At 38.4% G+C, this 27,114-nt stretch overlaps 1 protein-coding gene across 1 annotated transcript in view; it reads right to left on the minus strand.

The window, feature by feature from the left end:
* Positions 1–27,114, minus strand: part of LOC134667251 (poly(A)-specific ribonuclease PARN-like) — a 49,450-nt gene that overhangs the window by 15,910 nt on the left and 6,426 nt on the right. Inside the window, exons 7-11 of the mRNA XM_063524583.1 lie at positions 25,346–25,464; positions 23,941–24,177; positions 22,763–22,849; positions 22,195–22,334; positions 21,767–21,807 (exon numbers count right to left, since the gene is read on the minus strand). Coding sequence (XP_063380653.1) covers positions 21,767–21,807; positions 22,195–22,334; positions 22,763–22,849; positions 23,941–24,177; positions 25,346–25,464 — 624 coding nt within the window. The remainder of the gene's footprint in view (positions 1–21,766; positions 21,808–22,194; positions 22,335–22,762; positions 22,850–23,940; positions 24,178–25,345; positions 25,465–27,114) is intronic.

Consider the following 27,114-nt stretch of genomic DNA (forward strand, 5'->3'; position numbering starts at 1 on the left):
CCTTCATAAATGTTCCTAGCTTAATATATACGAGTATAGCCTGTGCGGAAAGAGAAGTCGTGAAAAATATGGGATATTCAAAGAATCTTCTCTTTCCGTACAGACTCTAGCAACATTTGAGTGGCCTAATACCCGTATTCAAAACTACGAGTAAAATATGCTGATAATCTGCCATAACACATTGTTCCATATTTTCTATGGGATTGACCGAATGCAACGAACGAACAAATTTATTTTTGGGATGAGTACAAGTGTCATAAGAAGATATAATAGCTATTATCGACTGTCAAATAAAGTGATTAGCTTTCAATCAAAATGCGTTTCCAGATACAGGGGATAAAAATTATAGTAAGTAATGTAACTTTAAAGTATCGCAATACGACTAACTCCTTCAATTCATTATACAAGGAAAGATCCGAGGAAAAAGATCATCCGGACGAAGACGTAACTCATGGCTTAAAAATCAGCGAACATTGTTCAAACAGAGCACACGCTCATTATTCCGCGCAGCTGTGTCTAAAGTTCGTATAGCCCTCATGATAGCCGACCTCCAGTAGGAGATGGCACTGGAATAAGAATACGACTAAATATAGAGACCTCGATATTTTCAACTCACGGCTAACGGTTTTCAAGAGGCAAGTCGTTAGAGTGCTTGGCCACCATACTACACAACAACAATAGTAAGCAATTTAACATGTTACGATCATTTATGTAATTTTAAAATTTAGTATGTTTTTAACATATTTTGTGCTTTTTTTATAATTTTAGGATAGTTTTTGCTCGTTGTTACTTATTGTTCTTGCTGTGCTCACTTATTTTGGATGGTACTTTCATATAAAGCCTACCACTTTTATTGTACGAGTATAATCAAAATCATGTGCTGAATGTCGTCTGTCTGTATAGTGTGCCTTATAAAAAAAAAATATATGTACACCCTTCTACATTTCTATTCTGTTCCTGCTACTCAAATTATCCAAACTACAAAATAATTATCACGGACTAAGGCCTTTATAAGGAACCCTTGTTGACTGGGCTACCTCTCGTTGTAAGCCACATAGTAATTGTATTTGATTGACCCGCGAGCGTCTCGCTGACGGCATTATGAAAATCCACCGCTCTTCTTATGGATAAATGAATTTCGCTTGCCTTTAAAGAAAACCTGCTATTTGTGACGTTTCAGGCAAAAGGTAAGTACCGGTAGTATTATAATGGCTGTGGACTTCTGTCAGTCTTAGTCGAAATAGCTCAGAAAATACGCTGTGGAATGTATTACTAAACCTTCATACTCGTAATATTATTTAAAAAAGAACTAACATTTTACGTCAGCGCCACGGAGTTGGGTCGAGCCAGACTTAGAATTAAGTTGTGAATCATCAAGTGAGAGAAACCAACACCCAAGTTACCAGAACAAGTTATGTTTATGGAATATTGCATTAATTATTAATGCGCGCCAGCAATTTTGATTGGCAGCAAACGCGAGTGTAATTAAAACTCCACACGTACCAAACGCGCATTACTCCCGGTTTAGCAAATCAATCAACTCGTCGGAAATGTTGCATGCGACAGGTCGCGTGTCGCAAATTTTCGCGGCTCGCTAATGGCACACGTTTTGGCATGCGGAGATTGCGGGGCTCGTGTCAGAGAATAAATAATAGTATTTCATACAGAACGGTCACGCTCCATCCTGACCAGAATTGTCATATGAACAAATGGGACATCCTGAGAAAAGTCTAAAAATCCTGACATTTCCTAGACATTCATTTCGCCAAAAAAATTAAGCAACGGACCCTAGCCTTACTGCATACAGTCTTTTGAAGGATGCCGGGTCTGCTCATTCTCATTGCTGTTCTTCAAAAAACGTGATGTAAACTAATGTGTGTGAACACAACTATGATTTTTGCGGGTTTCGGTAAAAACCGTTCCCGCAGAACTGGACCACAGTGGGAAAGAGCCCTTAGCTAACTCCTAGTTGTCAGTTGAGATAAAAAAACTTCGTAAACTACTGCTACTTATCGCTGCAACCGATTGTACTTATTAACTACCTATTTATTCTTTAAATAAATAGTACAATGAAATTAAAATATAAAACGCATTGCAGGTGTGTGTAGTGCAGTGAAGACTTTTGTATATATTTACAAAAGGTATGTATACTTTGGCTTGTAGCCCCATGTAAACCCGTCCGAAAACACTGTACGTATAAACCGAGGTGTCTGAGGACGCGTCTATCGCTACCCGTATTTATTGTTTGTTAAACCGGCGACGACACGGCGCGCGCTGGTATATCACCTTTAACGACATTTGCGGGGCTTACATGCGACGGTCGTGTTTGTGCCGAATTTGGAATTTAAGTGTACCATAAAGTTGATAAAACATAGTAAACCGGACCGTTAAATAAAGTAACCAAACACTTCGGCACATGGGAGGATGTTTAAATCAGTACCTAGTAAAACTATAATACTCAACTCCTCATAGATTCTAGCTGTTTCGAAATAAGCCTTTCTTTGATTGGCGCTCAGAAGTTTTTTCTTTTCGTTGATTTTCCTCATTTTGAATAAAAGCTATCCAAGCTAAGGCCAATCCAACGCGTAATCCAAAAGTGCATTTTCCGACTGCTTAGTTGTCTGTTGTCTGTGCTCAGGCGCCTTCCGCGAACTTTCGAAAATCGAATTTTGTGTGGGTACTTATCGACAGAGATGGGATATCATCGATCTTCAAATTCTGAAGTTTACGGCAGCCTCCCAGATCTCGACATCCCATCTCACACTCACACTGGTAAGATGAGCCTCCTCGCCCATGGAAACCAAACTGTCGTCCACTAATCGCGCGTCGCGTGCGTCGGATCGCCAAACGGCTCTATATCTCAACCCACCCTCGACACAACAATGTCCGTGTCACAACGACACATCCAGCGACATATGCTCTTCTTCTTCTGATACCATGTTGTTAGCTTCGACTAAACGGATAGGAATTTAAAAGAAAAACGTCCCATGTGCATATAATGTCTACAGTGAGTTGGGATGTTGTTCTTTTGACCATGTAAACTTAAACTGATCAGGTCCCTAAAGTGTCCAAAGTGGGTTTAGAGCGTGTAGTGAAAAGCTACATTATTCTTCTAAACGTGCGTTGTTAGTCTACTAAACGGATTTAAAAATAAAGGAAGAACAGCTTAAGTGACTTCGAGGAGGACAAACATTGGTCGTTGTAGGTTTGAAGGTGGGTTGTTAGCTTGGCAAAACGGGCTGGATTCCAGGGGTGTTGTTCAAAACGCATACTAAGTGTGGCCGAATTTGGTATTTTTTGATACCAGTATAACAGAGCCCACTGATTACGAATAGTTTTTAAGTATCTCGAGTTCATGGTACACCAGTTAGACCAAGAATTTCACTCGCTTGCGCTCGCGCTACTAATAATTACAGGACCAGAAAGGATAAAACATGAGAGCTTTTGTTAACAAAGCTTAGATGCGCGGGGTTTAACGGTGATAGGTCTTGTACGCTGTCTTATTTGTAAATAAATAATGGTTACCGCACGAGTACGCGAGTGCACAGTCAACAGAGGTGCAATACGATATTGTCTCTTGACAGCTGATGGAATCACGAGTCGTATGTCTTGGTCGTATACGATATGTTCACTTTGACTCTGTGTGACTGACAGTATCAAAATTACGAAGGAAAAACATCAGTTTATTGATAAATTTATAAACTACATTAATATTTTTGACATTTCATTCTTTGTGAAACGGTTATTATCATCACTAATTTACAATTGGTGCCGTGACCAGGATTGTAATATAATTTACTCATCTATACTTTTACAATTGAATTCCAATTTACAATAAAACCATCAAATTGTAAAACACATTTGGACTGATAAGTTCAATTTCTCTTCTGGTTTAAACGTGTTTTATGTATTAGGTGTATAACTTAATTTTTACAGATTTTTTCTTAGAGCTTAAAACTATATTTAAAACAGAAATATTTCGCGGTCTTTTGTGATTTTGTAAGGATCGTACACAAGAGTTTAGAACACCAAAACGACAAGTCTATACAAGTTACATAACCTCTCAGAATAGTAAAGTTTACGATGGCAACTGATAAACAGCACATTCGGCACTGCATCTTATACGAATTCCAACAAGGAAAAAATGCTTCTCAAGCACGGGAATCAATTTGTAGTGTTCTTCGTGACGTCGTTGTATCTTATGAAACATGTAATTATTGGTACAAACGTTTTAGAAGTGGTAATTTCGATCTTAGTGACCAGCCGCGCCCTGGGCAGCCTCGAAAGTTTGAAGATGCAGAATTACAAGCTTTACTAGATGAGGACTCAACGCAAACGCAAAAAGAGCTTGCAGCTCAGTTAGGAGTCACCCAAACAGCTATTTCCAAGCGTTTGCACCAAATGGGAAAAATTCATAAACTTGGAAGATGGGTCCCACGTGTGTTGACCGAACACAACCTAGGTCAACGTATGAACACGTGTCTTTCACTGCTTGCCCGGCAACAAAAAAAGGACTTCTTGTGGAAAATTGTGACGGGTGATGAGAAGTACATTTTTTACGAGAATCCCAAACGTAAAAAGTCGTGGGTAGATCCCGGGAAACCCTCTACATCGACGCCGAAACCGAACAGAAACTTTAAGAAAGTTCTTCTGTGTATCTGGTGGGACATGAAGGGTGTGCTTTATTATGAACTTCTGGAAACTGGTCAGACGGTGACAGCGGAACGCTACAGTCGACAGTTGAACAAATTGAGTGAAGAGCTGGATCAGAAAAGGCCATTTACTGGGCAAGGAAGCCGGCAAGTCATACTGCTGCATGACAACGCTCGACCTCACGTTGCTCGCGTGACTCAAAAGACCCTCTTGGATTTGGGATGGGAAGTTCTACCGCACGCGGCATATTCGCCAGACTTGGCCCCATCTGATTTTCATTTGTTCCTATAATAATGCAGCATGGCTTAGAGGGTAAACAGTTCAAAACGCGGGATGATGTGCGTAAATTCGTCGATGATTTTATCGCCTCGAAGCCTGCAAGTTTCTTACGCGACGGCATCCGTATGCTGCCTGATAGATGGCGCAAGGTCATAGAGCACGAGGGACAATATTTTCAAGATTAAGTTCATTGTCCACTATTTTTTTATAATAAAAAAAAACTACTTAAGAATCTGTAAAAATTAAGTTATACACCTAATATAATCGATTGGTGATATAATAAGATACAACGTTAATCACGACGAATAATTCTTATCACGCTCTCAGTCCTGGGGCATGAGCTTCAACGCATTAATCTAATTTATTTATGCAGATCGCATGCGCCGATGTCGGCCGCGATTATTGCGTTAATCCTTCAACGAAGTTAGTACGATATATGATTAATTACATGAAGAATGATTTAAGATTTTAATATAGTTTACAGCAGTACCTGAGGCTGTAATACCTACACCCAGAATCTATCTTTTTGGGGGTCCACACATATAATTTCTCTAATACCTCGGTGTCGTTTGCTTGTCCGTTAATATATGTATAATTGAGTTTCTTAGGATATTCAGAGGATGTATTTTGATACCTTTGCCAATTTATGCGCAGAAAGCCCGATCCGATCCAGTCATATTTAAGAATACATTTAAAACGTGACTCAAGCATGAAAACTCTATATGCTCATCACACTAATATATATGCCCTACTTTCGAACCCAAGACCGCCGGCTTCGTATGAGACCGGGTCTCAGCCAACAAGGCTGCCGTCTTTTATTCTAAAGCTTATACAAACAGCTTCCGTGTCCGTAACCCGACTCTTGTTATTCCAGAATTACATTCCACACACTTGAAAAGAGGACTTATACCGTCGTTAACAGAAGCCTCTCGTGCGATAAATCGCAAGTCGACGGGTGGCGCTATTACTCCGACGTCAACGTTATCTTGATTTGCCGTCCTACTTGCCCTTGCCTCGATTCACATGTTTTGTCTCTTCCTTGAAGACAAACTGCGTGTACGCGGGTGCGATTCTATTTAGAATCCGGAACGGGAGCCTGATTGGTCCACAATGCATGTTACACACGATCTTGCTCTTGTCTTTTCAGCTATTTATTCACGTGTGTCATGATGGTAGTTAGCCAAAGGACGGTTTGATGGTAAAATGTTAAAATAAGCTTTGGATGTTAGCAACTTCAAGGCTTTATATAAAGATTGCTGATTCTTTATAAACCTGTACCTCCTTTTTTGCTAAGTTTATATTGTCGACTTGATGAGTAGCTGGAGTTTGAGTTAATTATTACTCTTTTGCACTTCCATTATTCTTACTCCTTAAGTGTCCATTACAGCAAGGCGTTCTATTATATTTTTTATATTTGCTGGTAAAACGAGTTGAAGAGGTCTACCCAAACGTAAGAGTGACGTGTTGTGACACTTGGGACCTCGTGTCCACTTTTTTCATTATACACAAAATTGTGTATAACCTGCGTCTCATCATTGTATGCTTACATTTATTTTGAAGTGAAGAAAACGGCGACTCGCTAGAATCTACAGAATTGTGCATCTCACTCTGAGTACGCTCATGCCTTAAACCACCGTGCGCTCTAGTGCTAATCCAAGGCGACTGGCAGAATAGCGTCCGTTTGTCACGGCTGCAACCTGACGTGTTAAGAGCACGCTTCCCTTTCTCACCTGCCTAACGAGTCTCGTGCGCGACAGAGACCGTAAACAACCAAACGGGTAACAATTTACAAAAAGTCATACCTCTCTTTAAGAAACACCAAATACTTACTTTACCGTCAATGTACATCCTCGAGTCATGTAAATTTGTTAGAAAACATACAGAGTTGTTTACTCCGACAGCATCAAAAATCAAAAGGAACAATCGAAATTTAAATAAACTTCAATTACCCCTCTCAACACTAAAAATAGTCGCATCCAGCCCCCACTACATGCTAATAAAAATATACAACCACCTACCGAACTCCCTTAAAAATATTGAAAAACAGCCGATATTTAATAAACGCTTAAAAACATTCTTAGTCGACAAATGTTATTACAATGTGAATGATTTTTTTAACGATAAACACGATTAATAATGTTAATCTATGCATGTTAGTTTTAAGTATTGCTGTGCCCTTGCAGGGTGTCACATGTAAACCCACCTACTTATAAGCTCCACCTAATAATGTGTAATGTGATTTGCAATAAACATTTTGAATTTGAATTTGAATATTGCATTAAGGACAGCTTGGTTTATACGCCGCCTTATAAACTGTTTTATTCAGGAACATGACGCGTGATAAATGTCTCTTGAAGGTTGTCTTGATTTGTTTGTGATGGAGGTAATGAAATGATCGCAGATACCGTGTTTGTGAGCGTAAATGATTTAAGCTGATTAATTTCGTGTAATAAGTCTTGAAAGTTGAAGCGAATTTCTAAAGTCCTTGGAGATAATGGGATTAGATAAGTTTATGTGGATTTAAGACTGGCTTTTATTATGCTAAGAGGGACTCTATTTCATCAACTTAGCTTAGCCATCAATAATTTGTCAGCTGGCATTCGAGTTCAATAAAGTATAAGAACTAAAAATATAAAACTTTTCACTTGAACGTAATACATTTACGGGGATTAATCCGGAAACGTTTGTTAAAGAGTTCCGGTCATGCTGTTTATCATCGATATTAAAAGCATTATGTATAAAACATATTGCTGGCTTAACTTCAACTAGTCGTGGACAAAAAAAATGGTTGTCTGTAAAGTTGGTTTACGGACGATAATTTTGCGTGATAACGTCATAAAACATTTTGATGAAAAATTGCATACTTTTATTTATGAATTGAATTGAATTATTATCACTGAATTTTCATTATTTTGTAAATACAAAGGAGTTAAGTGGCCATTGAGATCTGTCCGCAACGTGGCACTTTTTCGTGGATGTTGTCTGTGTTCATCGATTTATATTAGATATTATCACGTCAACAAACGAGCCTGAACTCAAAGGTTAATGGGTAACCGGGAAGTCCACGGTCAAACACTTTTACAATTACATACATTTATTATCGACCGACACCGGGGCAGGTAAAGATACATAAATCGTACAAAAGTATAATTTCACTTTTCATACTAATTCTCTTAAACTAATAACGCATAGACAGATAGTCCCCATACGGCTAACCTGCCAAAAGTGAAGCCGAAACACGATCGATGTGTGCGTGGAACGCTTGTGTTTTACGCTCAGCAAACACACACATATATACAAAACATGTTGCCAGTATTCATTTACTTCTCTCAAAGTAGAGGAATTTTAACAACATCCACACTTGGAAGTGTGTAGATTCGATTTTGTAGCAAAAGCTTTTTGTTTATTTTGAGATTTGTTGCATTTCTGTACTTTGTGAAATAAGGATTAAATAAATAGCTGATAAGTTTTTACTATTTTTATTTATTTAACAAATGTGCATAAAATAATAAGAATTAATTTAAATAGGACAGAGCATATTCGACTGTGTTTATATGTTTATATTGCGTCATTCCGATCAGTCAGAAAACTGAAACGAACATGACACAAAATAAAAATAAGAAAAAATAAATACTTACCTAAATAATTAACTTAATTATAATTTTCTATAATTATACAATGAAATTTAATTGAGCGTATTTATTTTAGAATGTAGACGTCATGTCCCATTTGGAGGAAAAAATATTCACTACACTGGCAACATTTAGAAGAAATGGCGGCTGACGAAAACTTGGATTTATGTATTTACGATTATGTAAAAATATCACATTAATCTCGATACTTACGCGTGAAATGTAATATCAGGCGGTTTGTTTTTATTATATGATGTGTTATGACACCCATTCACTGTACAAACAACCATCTTTCCTGTAGTTTTTGATTTTTAAACGGGAGGTGTACACAAACCGATTTGACTTTGAGTACTGCGAGGGCCGTTCGAATACGATGATACACGAGTGTGACGTGACGTCGCACTTGAAATGGCTTCACTGGGGGTGTACGAACTAGGAATCTATGCCTTATAAATCTATGCTAATTCTATACATGACTTAAATTATTTTCTTGTAGCTACCGTACAAAGTTATGTATGAATGAAAGTTATGAAGTTATATATTTGATTACAACGAAACGGACCCGTTAATTGCCACTACAAAATACCTTTTATAATTATCGTAACGCGCGGCGTCCCTTTTACCGGTGACGAAATCGATCGAGAGCATCGCTACAAGCAGGTATCTGCTGCAATCGGTTCGCACATCGGTATCGGAGATCTCGACACGCCGTCGGGTATCCTTCGGCTGTCGGTGAGGTGACACGGACACTGGTAGTGAGGGGAATTGGACTCGCCGATATATTTTTCGGCAATTTATTGGGCTGGTTCAACAACCGCCGAAAAATATATCCGATCGGTTCGCACATCAGTAGGTATCGAAGATTTCGACATTCTCGACACGCCGTTGGCTACCCTTCGACTGTCAGTGAGGTGACAATGACATAGACACCGGATAGTAAGGGAAATTGTTACCCGCAAAAGAGCATTTTATGGCAAACCTTATTCCTGGTCGTAGCTAAGAATAAGATAGTAGGAGTATTAATAAGGAAAGCATAATTAGAAAGGTCTATGTCTGCTGTCATTGCATCGCACATCAATATCGGAGACTTTGACATGCCGTCGAAAATCGTTTGAGTGTCGGTGAACTTATACTGTAGTGATCATATGCTCTTTGCTTATACTGACTTCGGTAAACTTCGGAGAAAAACCATTTTATGGGGACTCATAAGGGCATTTCTTCATATGAGTAACAATCAATGGCTTTACGCTATTATATAGTATGTACTCGTAGATATGCCAATCAGAGTACGGCTGCACCTCTATCTTACCGACTTTTAACTCGATTCGACTGACGGTAAGTTGTCACAGACACCAGGACCAATTAGTTTCGGCAAAAAAGCGTTTCACTCGCGTACCGGAGAAATTCGCCGGCTTCCAAATCTCAGCGCATCCCTCGACCAAAAACTAACGGAGCGATCGCGGTGATACCCGCTTTGCGCGTACCGGCGATGCTATCGTCGGATCTCATTAGTTAATGGCAGCCAATTACAGGTGAGTGACGCGTCCGGGGCAAATTGCGCCGGCAGCGTTTCGCGCACGTATTTGGACACTTGACACGCGACCGTGTGTCAATTATAGTCGTGTGTGGCTCAGGCAGCGGACTAACATGGAAGCGCGAGTAAAAGGTCGGCACATGCTAGCTCTAGTCCACATTTTAATGGCAGCTTGTGCCCGGTACCTAAATAAAACTGGAGATGTGACCGGTAAGAAGTGAAATTCAACATTTTGTGTCCTAGGTGTCATATCAATAAAATTTACTCAGATCTACCTACGTAAATTCTATGACTATGAATTTCAATCACGACAAGTTGCCATGTCAATAAAAGTTCTAGGGGTTGTGACACAGTGGGCTATTTAAATGGCGGTCAGTTGTCACTGTCCCAGGGACAGAAAAGAGGGGGTTGTGAGTGTGACAATCAACAATTTAGCTGTTCCAATCAAGTGTTCAAAAATAACAAAACACTATTTCCTTGCATAAGGTACCTTGACACCAAGCTGAGTGGAAACCTGTTCAGCGACGTTTTAAACCGTTTGTGTGACATGTTTTTGTATTTTTTTTGTTCTATAAGCGTCCCGAATAAATTTTATTCTATTTCTACTAAGTCTACTAACCGTACGGATGCCTCCTTACACGCGATCAATTACGGCTTATTTCACCCCAATGTCACCGAGCTGTTATCTCGTGGTATCTATTTTTTGCCGTCCTGTACAAGGCAATGAAGCCCGTGTAATTAGGGTGTTTTCACACTGCCACTTATGGCCTGTGAAACATAAATGACCGTAAAAGATGTGTGGATTGCGGGAAAGAAATAAGAATCAGACTTAGTAGGAATTTAAAGTATCTAGTATGTCTTTAAAATCGGTTAGTAATTTTATCACTAGAAAAAACAAAAAAGTGAGTAATGCTACCAATACCACGTCATAATTGCCCCAATATTATGTGTGTGTTCTTGTGTTTTGGCGAGATCGCTTATTTTTAAACACTATTTTGTAGTTTCCATCTACTATCCACCAAAAATTGACTAAGCTTCCTATGAAATTCTTTTTGTATTTCGTGATTACTAAAAACACTATTTCTGCGTATTAGTTGTTCACTGGCTTATAATTTTTATTCAAGATCCATTATAAATGACATATATAACAAACGATAAACCCTAAAAAGCTTTCCAATGTAATTCAAGAATTCAAGCACAAAAGTCACGATGCCACGTATGAAACTCATCATCACATAAATGAAAAGCTATCAAGTTTATTTCGTACTGTATACAAATTTAATTGTATGCTTAACTAGTTCGCGTCTTTCCTGTAGACATCGTAAAGTTAAGAGAACCAAAAGATAGTCTATGGACTGCACCCTTACAGACGGGACACATTTTCTCAGTAGGTAAGTACTGGAGACTCAAGTATACCCGGGTCGTTAACATTTGATATTTTGTCCACAAAAGTGACCTGTAAACAGGGATTTAATTTTGGAATTCTTCTGCAAACGTAACATTGGAATATCCGTACAGATGTAGTGCATAATTTTTTTCTCGGTACAAAAAGTACTGAGGTTGACTGAAGTAGCATGACAAATACGAACGTTTCCGAAAAAATACGATGGAAAACAATTAAGTAGGTACAACATCTAGATTCCTCGATACCTTTTACTGATGTCCACGTGTTAGTGACCACTGTCAGTAGCCTAAATCATCTCAAGATATCTAGAGAACAGCTGTTCTGTTGTATGGACACGTAACTCAGTGGAGATAGCATCTGTCGTGTTATTACTGATTCTTGCCGAGTAAGAGCCAATTTATGGTTCGAAGAACCATATCATAATATGATAAGACCTAAATTCCAAAATTACTATTACTAAGCGCCACGTTGCGCGTTTCCGTGCCTATCGTGAACACAGCTTCGTTCCTTTGCGATGCAAGATGCAAACAAGCGTTAAATAAATGACAGTAGACTTAACTCGCACATAGTCTATTTTGCACTAAGTAGGTCCAGGCATCTAGCTCACGTTTCGATGGTTCACCCGTGAACTTAATACATACGCAATCGTGCAACCAATGAGAACACACATCCCGCGCACGCGCGATGACTCTTTACGATGCGCGGATTGCGCTTGCAATTGTTTTTGACTTTTGTTCGTTGCAACACCGAAGGCAACAACTGCAAGCAGTCAGCCATTTAAAATCCGACCGTATTAAAACGGAATAAAGTTCAATTTTAAATGGAACTCTGTTTTGGTTGTATGTTATTTTAGTTTTGTATGTATCATTTGTTCGCTTATCGGTACATCGGGGACGAATGTTATGAGCTGAGCTTTCGATTAAAGCTTGTACAAACAAATCAGAGCAGGATCTGTGTGTTCGTGGGCGTAATTGCCGTTTTTGAATGAGAGGTACTTACCCAAGTAAAAACCTGACTAGAGTTAGATCAAGAAAAGTCAGCAGTCATTTCGATAGCCCACACAGTGCAAGTGTTACTTCAACCGTCAAACTTCCATGTAATTATGACGTACAAATAACACATGCACTGCATGGGCTATCAAAACCGCTGCAGACTTTTCTTGGCCTAACCTTACGTTTCTTTTATAAGTAGGAAGAGAAAAAATCTAGTGCTGACTGCTAATCTGACAGAGTTCATTTCTTTATAAATACTTTCTGGCGGATATCCGTTAACTTAACTCATAATTAAAATTCACAGTGACACTCAGGTGTCAGGTGTCAGGAATATTTTTTGTCAACTTATTTTTGTCACGGCGAAGGTCAAAAGATTATCACCCGATCATGACATCCGAGTTAAACGCTGTCAAGATGACAGGCTTGACATTCTGGAATGCCGGTAAGAAACGACAGTCGGCGGACTTCGTGACATGTCAACTATGTCAAGTGAAATTGACGTTGGATAGTGTCACGATTATTCCACAGTTGGGGTTATACATAGATGATCCCCTAAAAGAAAGAGCAAATTCTTTGTGCTAACACGCATCGATGCACTCATTAGGTAAAAGGTATACATATTTCTAAAGCAGCATTTCCCAAACTATGGGTCGCGAGCGAATATTGAGTGGGCCCCGAAAGTACTACGGAATCTGAGTGTTACAGATAATATTTTATGGCCCCCTTTTAAGACGCCCAAGAGGTGTGTTCTAAATTTGGCAGTTTTTATTAGGTGGGCTGACTAGGCTCCGAGCCTAGTCATTGATAGCCCACGCAGTGTAAGTGTTATGTATATGTCATAATTTCATAGAAGTTCGACGTTTAAAATGACACTTGCACTACGTGGGCTATCAAAATCGCTGCAGACTTTTTACGGTCTGACTTTAATTCTTTTTTGAGTTATTCAAAGAGCGGCATTAACTCACAGGCAATCATTTAGACCGTACTCATTAAAACGATAAGTTTTTTGAGAAACGAAAAAAGAACAATTTCGAATTTCGTTCACATTGTACGGTCAGCTGGTCACCCTACTCGAGTATAAATGAAAAATGCATTGAGTACTTGAGTAGAAAAAAGTCTGGCATAATCAACAATAGCTTAATGAATTTAATCTCTAGATAGCGTAAAAGGTTTGTCAAAGGCGGCGACAATTATTCGTTATCTACGTACATCTACATGCATTATTGCGAAGTAACTTGCAAAATTACACAATTTACCAACTCTTTAAAATTGCCGATGTAACATTCTTGTATCAAGACATAAAGATAAGCTCAAATGCCATCGACTAATTTGCATTAGATACCAGCCGATATAAAAATTAACTGACGTAGTTATCATTAGGGAGCGCTACTTAAAGCATGTTATAAATTATAATACAAAAAGTCTGTAAAAAACTACTCGAGAGCAATAAAAATGATCATCTAGGTACTTACGATTACTCCTAGGTACCTACATTAAACACTACTATGTAAGCAAAAATTAATTTATCTTCGATATTAACGGCATTTTGATTATTTTGGTATCTAATGTTCATAATAAGGTGTCTTCATTAGGAATTTATGGAGTAATTAAGCTGCTCCGCTCGTAATTCATGGCCACTCCGAGATCAAGTCCTAAGAAGGTCCGAAGTACCTACCTATAAGCTTTACAATGTAACGTAGATATTTTGTATGGGTATTTAAAGATTTGAGAAACATAACCGTACTAGTGCGAGCTCTATTAGCGTCTTATACCGGGTGTGGCCTGTAACATGAGCAAATAATTAAAACATAGATTGCACTCCTCAAACGGTGACAGTTTTGTTCAACAACTTTTAAAAATTCTGAAGTACGAGTATTTAGACTCCCTATTTTTCATACAAAATAAATATTATCTTCAATGGACGCCATCGCCACGCCATTTCATTGTGATTGACGTTGCTTGTCACGCCTTAAACATAACAAAATTCGCAATACATTGCGGCTTAGAATAAACTTCAAAGTGTATTTAAAATCGAACCACAAGTTATTTTTAAAAGTCGCTGAACAAATGTTGGTCAGTATGAGTACAGCCTACAGTTTATTTTTGCTCATATTACAGGCCACACCCGGTATACAAAACTGACTACTTATAAAATTACTTTCTTTCCAGGACATACTTGGATCTTAGAACCCAACTACATAGTTTCAACAATATTCAATATATTAATGCAGCCCGCTACTGGAAGTAACGCCACAATGGAAATCAATTCACATAAAACCATATTCCTAGCTCGCACTGCTGACATCGTCATCGAATGTAAAATAGTGGGTGGGCGGGAATCGTCGGATCGACACGTCATCCGCGCGCGGCAGCTGACATGCAAATGATCACGTGGGCTTAACCTAACCTAGGGTCGCCAGACACTTCGGGGACGGTACTAGTTTTTTCACCACCCCAGCTCGGAAAAGCTTACTTTGCACTTCAAAAACTGATAGCAAAGTTGCATTTTATTCACATGGGAGGCAAAGTAATCAAATGCAAATTTTGAATTGTTTTCTTATGTTTGCTGGTAGAATTGACTTTTAAATCATGATTTTGGATGATACATATATAATAACATTCATTTGGATAGAATTTGGGTTGATTTTGTTTGATATTTTACATTTAAAATTTGCTTCGGGTTGGTGTGGTGAAAAATCTTGTGTTTCACTCGGGGGCAAATTTTGTTTAACCCTCGTGCTTTCAAACCCTCTCAACGCTCAAGATTCCATTTTTCGAACCACTCGCTACGCTCGTGGTTCAATTTTGGAATCTTTCGCTCGCTCGGGTATCAATATTAGCACGAGCGGTTAAGCAACAAAATTGCCCCCTTGTAAAACAAATAACTATTTTAGCGTCTTTTGAGCGTCGACGTCTGCGATATGGAAAACGGCGTCGCTGCGCAGTTGCGCTAACGTTGCGTCGAGCAACAGCCATAGAGATGACTAGACGCCGACGCTCGGGAGACGCTAGTGTGGGGTGGCCTTAATATTACTCGTTTTCTTGTTTAATATTATAATGTCCTTTCCTTCTTCCTCGCGTTATCCCGGCATTTCGCCACGGCTCATGAGAGCCTGGGGTCCGCTTGACAACTAATCCCATGATTTGACGTAGGCACTAGTTTTTACGAAAGCGACTGCCATCTGACCTTCCAACCCAGAGGGTAAACTAGGCCTTATTGCGATTAGTCCGGTTTCCTCACGATGTTTTCCTTTACCGAAAAGCGACTGGTAAATATCAAATGATATTTCGTACATATTTAAGTTCCGAAAAACTCATGGGTACGAGCCGGGGTTTGAACCCGCGACCTCCGGATTGCAAGTCGCACGCTCTCACCGCTAGGCCACCAGCGCTTCAATATTATAATGTATCTGTATAAAACTACATTCTACCGGCTAATATAAGTCGTCATAGAATAAAAGAATAAGAATAAGAAGAATGTACAAAATGTGTAGCTGTAATGGTTAGATCTATCTTAAGCCCCCTCCACACTCGTGCGCGAATCGCGGCGCGAAGCCGCGAACGCAAGTGTGGCGTCGATGTTCGCAGACAGCGAAATCGACTCCACACTCGCGTTCGCGGCTTCGCCCGCGATTCACGCGCATAGTCTGGAGCGGGCTTTACACAAATTGACCTAGCCTATACAGAAAGCTCAATAAGCTTTGTGGTGTGGGTACTAGACGATAGGTATACCTATTAAATACAAACAAAACATTCATAACTCAGAAAAAGAATTATGTGAAGAACACATTAAATGTTCTTACCAGAATTTGAACCCGATTCCTATTTCATAAGCAGGATTACTAGACTATAGGAGGCTGTTAATATGTAGTGCCTTTACACGATTATGAATTAGGAACCTAAATCCCTTATGGTTACTAAATAAATTCTCATGACATGCGTAGATCACTGTTTTTATTTTAGATATATCCTGCTTTTGTACTAATTTTGAGCTAAGATAAATTAAGATATAATAGATCAGTCGTTCTACATATTTTTGATAATAGTCAGCAAAAACTGAATAGAATACGTTTGTCGATGCATTTCTGATCTACTTATTGTCCGGTTTTGATCGCTCCGCCAACAATATTAAAAGCCGGCACGGCACGTAAATGAGGCTGCGCGCGCACGTGTCGGCGACATGCAAATGCGCGCGCATTCGAATGCGAGATGGCGGAAGCGGCGCGCAGGTCGCGGGGTCGCCGTATCGCCACGCGCCATTGTCCAGCCGTGGGGTGACCATAGGCTGCCCGTAGAAAAAAAAACCGGACAAGTGCGAGTCGAACTCGCCCACCGAGGGTTCCGTACTTTTTAGTATTTGTTGTTATAGCGGCAACAGAAATAAATCATCTGTAAAAATTTAAACTGTCTAGCTATCACGGTTCCTGAGATACAGCCTGGTGACAGACAGACAGACAGCGGAGTCTTAGTAATAGGGTCCCGTTTTACCCTTTGGGTACGGAATCCTAAAAATACTATTATAGGCTAATTCAGTACCTATACACAAGTTACTTTGTGGCAGTTGTGATTTTACGAAAATATAGGTACTTACAGAAAAACTAAATCAAACATCGTTTTGCTCTTTCAATCAGTGGAGGATTTGCGGTGTTGGCCGCCATAGGCCCTGTAGTAACCGCCCCTTTCTCAGCACCTATCATATAGAATAAACTGGCCGCCGTAAAGTTTCAGATTTTTCCTCAAAAGGAGCAGTCAATTTGGATTAACCACTGTACCCTGTATAGTCAAAGAGTGCCAATTACATAGCAAACCGCATAGCAACATGTATCGGCCCATATCGTATCTAAACGTAATATTTGACGTATCTTAACCCTTTAAAAGGCATAAGGGTGTCAGGAATTATGCAAAATTGAACTCTGTCACTTTGAAATAAAGTTCAAAATCAGGTGGGAAATATATTCCCTCTGCCTTATAAAGGCTTAAAGTTCTGATTGGGCCGGCATTTTTTTAAAGATATCAATGGATTTTACTTTCAGCGGGATTCAAATGTTTCTAATAAACTTGCTATCTACTATCAATTGTTCTCCAGACACGTCCCAAATGCGAAACTAAAAACCGAATTTTAGATACTTTTTGCAGCTTGGTCACCTTACCGATATCCTCTCACGATTCCGCGCCGTACAATAGCTCCTATAAAACTAGAATGCGCACTGAAATACGCTGTGCCGTTACAGAATACGCGACTTTGTTTAACGAACCTATGTTTAAACCAGTTTCTAGTGAATAAAGAAGACTGACACATTTTAACAAATTTTAGAAAAAGGTCTACTACTACTATTCTAATATGTCTACAGGAAAGACACGAACAAGTTAAGCATACTATATAATGTGTATTGTGTAGGACCCAGCCTCCATACAACGCCGTTTAGGTATAGATGACATAAAATATAATTTTCAAATTTTAGTTAGTTGCGACTGAAAACTGCCACGCTACTGCTATAGGTACATCATTTCAAAACGTAAAATTGGACTTGAGTGACCGCAGTCAGAGTCACTAAAAAAGATTTAAGTAAAGCACAAATAGAGCCCTTAAAAAAGTTTAAAAATGTTTTTAACTAGATGGCGCCATTAAATATAAATATGCTTAAAAAGCCTTTATGCATATGACTTGATATGACAGCGGCCAGGAAATTCGGATTTTATATTTACGACAAATTTTGTATCGAGCAAGCTAAAATGGAAAAATAGTAACACGGTTTTGTATAGAGGTCTTGAATATTTACTAGTCTCTGGTATTGACGGTTATTTTAGGTTACTTTTGAAACGTATTCCGCAAATTAGATATAGGCCTATAGTTCGTTTTTTTTTAGCATTAGAAAGAACTTGAAAGAAGGTAAGCGATCTTGGCACGTCTTTTAATTGAAAAACGCTTTTTAAAAATCTATAACTATTACTTATGAAAGCAGAAGAATCTAAATGATCGTATTAGATTCATAATTGTTACATATTTGCCGTAACTTATTTTTAAAACGTGTTTTTTAATTAAAAGACACATCAAGATTGTTTACCTAATTTCTAATGCTAAAAAAAACGAAGTATAGGTACCTACGGTATTTTAAGCGGTGGGTCATTATGAGGACTATATAAGGGGATTTTAAAATCGACGCGTTCCCTTACGAAGCCAAAAATAGAGTTAAGTTTCAAAAATGGTTTAAAAAATCTTCGTGAAGCGATTCAGATTCATTCCAATTTACTAAGTTTCTAGGAAACTATTACTATACCAAATATTTTGTGGTTAGCAGTTAAAGTTATTTTTTTGACGGCACTGTTCAAATAAAAATCTTAAGAATTTAATATCTTAATTTTACCCCCAGTTGATACGGACTTATTTGTTGTAAATACACTCTAGTATTAGCTCCTTAAATGGATGCGTCAATTTCAAAATCACCCTATATAACAATATGACTCTAACAAATAAAACAAATTTGTAGAAAAGTAATATTTATTTTCAAAATACACTTATAAATCTATGAGATCTTAATTATTACTCACTTGCACAAGTGTCGCTTAATACAATGTCGCTTATTGGAAATAAAAAGAGGTGGCATGTGGGTGTGTATCCTTTTCTAATGCGTAAGAAGCGAGTGGTTGTTATTTCATTACATTTACTAAAAACGAAGTTTTCTATAACTGGCAAAATTCAGTGAGTTCTGAACAGAGGTCGAAACCGGTTTTTATTTAATCCCAAAATAGCCCAATATTTTTAATTATGTATTTTATGCTCTTTACGTGACACTGAATCAGGTATACACGGTGTAACATAAGGAAACCGAATAATTTTAAGAGCGTATTCCTGATCATAATTAGAGACAAAAATGTCCTATAAACTTTTTTGAAATTCGCCTAGTTTCAGAGATAATATTAAGTAAAAAAAAAACAAGTTTTTACTGTTACATAGTGTTATAGGCCTTTTTGATGGTGATGTTGCTGCTATGGGACGTAGTCTAAATATCCACATTGATAGATGTCAAAAAGTGACGAGTAACACTTTGCAAAAAGTCGATTTTACGAAAAAAAAATGTAAAAATCAATTTTAAGTGACATGTTTACCAATAACATTTATTTTTTATGTACAAATACATTCAGAAAATTTTAAAAACAAAACAAAAAAAAATTTTTTTTTGCGACATTTACCTAAACTCATATTACATTTTTTCCTTCTTTTGACCTCAGAAATGCGTGGTTAAAATTATTCGGTTTCCTCATGTTACACCGTGTATATGTACCAACTTCGTATAATTGATGAAATAATAAAGCAAAGAACGAAAAAGAAGGTAATAATACCGGTACTTTTTTGTATGAAGAAAAAACCGGTTCCGAGCCTTGGTTCTAAATAAGTCATACTATGGGATACAACATTCAACTTAAATTTGAAGTCGCAAAAAAAGGGTATCGTCTTGGATCGTCCCATTCGGTTTTCGTCAAGTTCTTAAATTAGTCCTATTCTGCTTTCATCACTCATTCTACATTGAATGCCACCGACGATTGTGACGAATGTAGAATGAGTGACGAAAGCAGAATAGGACTAATTTAAGAATTTGACGAAAAACGAACGGGACGACCCAAGACGATACCAAAAAAAGTACTTATCTACAAATTCCACTCGCTAATAAATATTCTGAACGTAGTAGGGCTTGCCCTAATGAACATTGTGCAAATGAGTGTCAGTCTTAAATGTAATTATAACGTTAGAGTCACATTGTTATTTCGAGTGTTGTCACGTTTACATATGTTCGTCGTATTACAGAATGGGCTTACCTGTAGCCGCCCACATGTCAAAGCTTGCCCAGACAAATGCAATTCTAATATGACAATATAAAGATTCAACATACAATGGAACGGACGGCCTTCTTATAGGCCTCTGGGCGGCTTGAGGTTAAAAATTGCCAATCAAATGTCTCAATACAGAGGGTGCTTGATATAAGTTCCTAATTAATATCTTCAATGGCTATTAAATGATGAAATGTCGGTCCTGAATTCCTTAGTCTATTTTGTTAATATGTCGTGTTCATAACAGCAATTTTCGATCTAATTCGACAAAAACCTAGAAATTCCGAACCAACCAATATGCAGCACCAACATCGCTAGTTTAATTGGTGACATAAACGTAGTAAGAATACTGGATTTGGTAACTTAAATAATAGAGAGGGCACATATTTTCGCCCAAAAGTTATTTTTTAGCTATTTAAAACCGTAATTTTTCTGAGGATCTTTCGTAAACCACAATAAAGTAAACAATAAAACAACTTTATGCGAAATATAGCAGTAGAAAAATACTTAACTAAGCAGTAATTATACGACATTTTATAAATGTGTGGGCCGACATGAACCCTAAAAACCTTATTCATATAATCTACTAAGTACATGTACAATACAATACACCTGTAAACAGTATCTTATCTAACATAATTTTATATTCTCAGATCATATGTTTCATAAGTAGCCAATATGCACAAGAAAAATCTAAGAATACGAAATATCGACAAAAACCTCCTAAAATTGTTAAAAATATTATTTCATAATAAAAATAAATCGGAATGCTTCTTCACTTAGTAAGTGTAAAATGTAATTCCTACTTAAGTTATTAACCAAGAAAGTGTTTTTATTTTCATAAGCAAAAATTCGATTTTCTATTGGTCTTTCGTATTTTTTCAGAAATAAGTATATGGATTACATATTTAAATTTTCAATTTATCTGTTTCTACCAATCTTAACCTCTAGCCCACTCGTCAAAACTTGCCAACACAAATGCAATTTTAATTTATCAAAATAAAGATTCAAACTATAGTTCGTTTTTTTTAGCATTAGAAATTAGGTAAACAATCTTGATGTGTCTTTTAATTGAAAAACACATTTTAAAAATAAGTTACGGCAAATATGTAACAATTATGAATCTAATACGATCATTTATATTCTTCTGCTTTCATAAGTAATAGTTTTTGAATTTTAAAAAGCGTTTTTTTAATTAAAAGACATGTCAAGATCGCTTACCTTCTTGCAAGTTCTTTCTAATGCTAAAAAAACGAACTATAGAATGGTATGGTAGTCCTTTTTATAGGTCTCTGGATAGCTAGAGGAGAGTTACCAAATACCCTGGTTATCTAAAGATTAAACTAACTATTTAATAACCATTGGCTCCGCTACCTTGGATACCAAGAAGAGAAGGAATACAAAGCCGACGGCTATTACAACGATAAATAAATGATATACGCACGTGTACTCCTCCTTGCGCCAGTGTCTGCTGTCTTGAGAAGCCTGTCGGAAAAACAAATCGTTAGGTTTGACGAAGTGTTTGGCGGTTGGTCCTCTGTACTATGAGATAATTTGTTTATCGTTTTGTACCCTATTCATTGCGGCGTAAACACTTGGCTTCGCAATAGTGTAACTTGTTTAGCAGCAATAATATGTTGAATATTGTTGAAGTGAGTTGAAGCGAAGTGAAAAGTGAACTTTCTCTATGAACACCATACAAAAAGCCCTTTTGAAAAGACACTCCTCATCTCTTCTCCGCTCTGTTCGACAACACTGATGGACTGTTGGATGGACTCTTATCTCCACTCATCTCCGCCTCAGTGGAAAATCGCGCTAGAGCGCCATGAACTCAGACGTGTCGTCAATGAACTGTACCACTATAATAATTACCATGTGTTTGAACTTGGCGTAGGGCACGAGTGTGGTCCGGGAATGTTTCGCTAACGTTCGCATCACGTCCCTCGCTTGCTCGCGTCGCGAGAGCGCCACGAACGCAGACGTGTCGTCGATGAACTGAACCACTATGGGACCTGTGAAGAGGTGTCACTTTGTAATCAATTATTCATTGTGTGAAGATATTATAATCTAATAATCTTACTGAAAGGTACGCTAGTGGCGTAGCGATAAAGATCGGTTTTCCTAGGCTAGCGGTGCCGTCATATAGCGGCCGTCTCCATACTAAATAAAACGGCTAAATATGGATGTCGTAGTATTTGTATGGAGACGGCCGCTACATGACGGCACCGCTATCCTAGGAAACTAGAGCATTTTTTTTTCTGTCAGAAATATCATTTAATATTTACTAGTTGCTCTTCAATGAAGGGAAACTCGTGAGAGTATCGGTATAATGGCACTAAAACATACTCTGAGAGACATTCACTTTCGTAAAACCAGTGTCTTCGCGCATTCTTGCCAAAGCGATCCCAGATCCTTTAGCACTGATGATTATGGATCTTACCGAAAGGACTGAACAACTGATTGATGTCATTTCTCTGCCACTCCCCGGGGAACGTGAGGTGGAACACGTGGTCTCTGGACGGTGTAGCTGCGAAGAGAATATTTCATTCAATTTGTTATTGAATAAACGAGCAATCTGCTGGGATTAATTATCTATTTTAGGGATGTAACGATTCCGATACCGATACGATATATCGGCCGATATAATCGGCAGACCGATATATCGGCATCGCAGATTTAAATTCAGCCGATATTACAGTTTGAAAAGCGCGCAAAACGAATGACGCTGCTAATAATTTGAATACATTTGTTTCCCTAACAAATAACCCTCTTTTTGCGTTGCCGTAGTCGGGTAAAAACTACCTAAAGTGAACTATAATTACTGATTAGGATATACTTTTGCATTGATTGCTTGGTGGTTACCTAAATAAATGTTTTCTTTGATTTTGATTTGGCATTTTTCTTTATTAGTTTTACAGTTTTTCACACTTCACAAAATCGAGTGTATATTAATACATATGATTGTATGTTTTATGCATAATAAGTAAAATTATAATTCCTTATTTGTTATATCTATTAGCTAACTACTGTGCCATTGATATCGGTATCTGTATAGGTATCGCCGATTATTTACTTCAAAAATCGGTATCGGTATCGTATCGGCAAAATCATGTATCGTTACATCCCTAATCTATTTAATATATTTTCATTTCATTATAATTCAACTTTCAATATCATGTCGTATAACTGAGTGAGTGACTTTGCAGTTTCATTACGTCTAACCTTTCTCCAAACTACCATCTCAATTCATCTCATTGTTACTAACCTAACCAGAACTCGTCCCACTCGCCGTTCACAACACAGTGTCGTCAGTGCAATGTTTTTAACTTTCTATAAGCGCTTATAAATTACATTGTATCGGCAGTCTGCTTTTTTGCCTGGCACAATTTTGTCTCAGATGTCTTCTTTTCATCAATTTTTTTTACTGTGACCAGCAGAACTTTTATTACGCACCGTTCACGACACAGTGTCGTCATAAATCAATTCAGTCAGTAGAAAACTGCCAGTCTCCATACAAAATAATACGGTTAAATAAGGATGAGTAGTATTTTGCATGGAGACGGCCGCTATATGCCGACACCACTATCCTAGGAAACCAGAGCTTAAGTAGGAACTTACGATCAGGCCCATCAATATTCATATACGGCGAATCCTGGTACGCAGTCTTCGTAAGGAACAGCTTATTGAGGAACGGCCTGAGCACGGCCGCGCTGGGCTCGGACCTCTCGCTCTCCCCGCGCATGCGAGACACGTGCGACCGCATCGCGAGGAAGCAGAGGCCGGTCACGAAGGCGTCGTAGCCGGCCTCGTGTGATTTGTCGTCGGAGAGGGTGTAGCCGCGGCCTGATGATGATCCTGGAATTGTAATAATATATATAATGATACTAAATTACATTAAAGCTCTATACAAACTCTATATACATTTATTTATTTATTTAAACTTTATTGCACAAAAGAAAACTTATCGTACAAAAGGCGGACTTAATGCCAAAAGCATTCTCTACCAGTCAACCTTAGGGCAAAGCGGAGAGATTGTGGGCGGTGCTACTAATCACTAAAGCTAATCTAAAATCTAACACCTACATATATACATATACTACATACAAATAATATAATGGAGACAGCGGGGCCGTGGGGAGTGGAAGCTCGCCGACTTTTTGGGGAAATAGGCCGGCGTTTGCGGGAGAGAGGTGGTGATCCTCGCTCTGGGTCGTACTTGGTTCAACAGGTCTCCATAGCAGTTCAGCGGGGGAACGCTGCAGGCATTATGGGGACCTTTGAGCCAGGTACGATGCAGGGTGGGTTATTTTAAGATTTGTGTAGGTTAAGTTTTATTTGAATTATTTTTGGGGTTTTTTTTACAATAATTGCATTAATGATGTGTAATATTATGATTGTATAAAATGAATAATAAAAATAAAGAATTAATATAATATACTTAATACACATAATACATTAAAGCTCTCCAAAGGGACTCTAGGTGTTGGATTTATATCCTCACGCAAGCCTATCAAAAGACCGGGATTTATAGGCCCGTGAAATGTAAGAATATACAAATAATAATAAATAAATATTATAGGAAATTTTTACACAAATTTCCACGGTAAGCTCAAGAAGGCTTGTGTTATGGGTACTTAGACAACGAAATATATAATATACTTAAGTACATGGAAAACAACCATGACTCGGGAACAAATATCTGTATCGTCATACAAATAAATGCCCTTACCAGGATTCGAACCCGGGACCATCAGCTTCATAGGCAGAGTCACTAGCCACTATGCCAGACTGGTCATCAAATGTGGAATGATTAGATGTTTTTGAAATTAGTTGATTTGATTGACATTTTTTATTAAAAGAAATTAGAATCGTATATACAGGGTGGAAAGATAAGTCGGGCCCTGGAGGGAAACTACCTTAAATCCTTAAGCTGGCTCATTTTACTTAAAGGAGACATTCCTTTATACACAACTGGTCTCATACAATCTGAAAAAAATTTGAAGTTATAAATGTTTCAACTCACCGACTGTGGGCAGGCCGAAAGGCGGTTCTGATAGGGTGGCCAATAAATGCTGCAGTACGCTGGAATTCACCTTGTCCTTGAAGGGTGGCAAACTGGACATGTATTTGGTGTCTAGTAGGCTGTGGACAATCATATCTTATATATAAAACATTAAGCCAAGGCTAAATGTGTAGCATCGCCGGTAATCAGTGTTAATGAGAAAATACCTATAAAGTGTAGGATGACAATTTCTACAGCGGGATAATTAAATTTCAACTAATCGATATATCTTCCATGTTTTAACATTATTAACTAGTGTCACACACAACATATCTTTTTCACTATCTGGACATATATCTCACACTTACACTATAATTATACCACTATTTTTGACATTGTATATATTATGTACTCTGACATTTGTATATATTATTTTTTAATTTGTGTGGATTATGTTTTTTTTTTATTTTATTGTATACCTATTGTATATTTTGACATGTGTTTTTTGACATTATAGATATTGAATTGAATTGAATTGAAGAATTGAATTAATAATGTAAAACATGGAAGATATTTCGATTATTTGAAACTATCCCCATATTGATGCACCTTATATGAAAGCACCAGTACTAGAGAGAGAGTGCTGAAAGGGGTCCACTGTGTGCCCTGTTTTATAGCTTCTGGTGGCTAAGCGGTGAGGGTACAAACTGAGCGGGTACCGCGAAAACCGAAATTCGCAAATTGCGGGGATCTTTCTCTTTTACTCCAATGAAGGCGTAATTAGAGTGACAGAGAAAAATCCCCGCAATTGACGATTCTCGGTATTGGCGGTAGATCTACTGAGTTCTCCCTTGTCACTGTAGCTCGAACGGCCCGATCATGGAACTCACGCTTTGAGAGGGTCGGCGTCAGCGCCGAGCGTTCGTTCCATGGCCCTCTGTTAGGACGCGCGGCTTCCAAAGCGGGAGTCGTGTATAGCCGGGTACTCACTAGCGAGCTGTAACCGAACATGCGTGATACAGTAACGAGGTTCTAGTGTGTACGCGTGTTACTGTTTCGGCTCGCGACGTCGCCGGAACGCTTTCACCGAGCGTACTCATTTTGCGAGCTGTAACTGTAACCGAACAGATACATTACGAGGTTCTAGTGTGTACGCATGTTACAGTTTCGGCTCGCGACGTCGCCGGAACGCTTTCACCGAGCGTACTGATTTTGCGAGCTGTAACTGTAACCGAATAGATACAGTACGAGGTTCTAGTGTGTACGCATGTTACAGTTTCGGCTCGCGACGTCGGCGGAACGCTTTCACCGAGCGTACTCATTTTGCGAGCTGTAACTGTAACCGAACAGGTACAGTAACGAGGTTCTAGTGTGTACGAGAAGGCCAAGCCGCTGGAAGCCGGATCTATCCTGAGTTTTGGTTTGTAACTCCACGATGTCGGACAAGTATTTTGCGCATGTGCAGAATACATACTAGATGCCTACTCGATGATCATAAACGGCCACGAAGATGTGGGATTCATAGAATTTATCGGGAAAGTAGTTCCATAGAATACACTACATAGTACACTATTTTCCCTGTAGGCGTCTATCAGCAATAGTAGTTTGTGTTACAAGGGATCAAAATGATATATTTCCGTCAAGGGCGTATATTGAATCCTGAATGAAGCGATGGATTCTACAATAGAATCCCGAACGTAGTGAGGGATTCTAAAGTAGAATCCTGAGCGTAATGAGGGATTCAAGTGTTAACGCACAAGACGTAATAATTTTGATACCGTGTGACACAT

Source organism: Cydia fagiglandana, chromosome 9 (genome assembly GCF_963556715.1).
Source record: "Cydia fagiglandana chromosome 9, ilCydFagi1.1, whole genome shotgun sequence".
Classification (NCBI taxonomy): domain Eukaryota; kingdom Metazoa; phylum Arthropoda; class Insecta; order Lepidoptera; family Tortricidae; genus Cydia; species Cydia fagiglandana.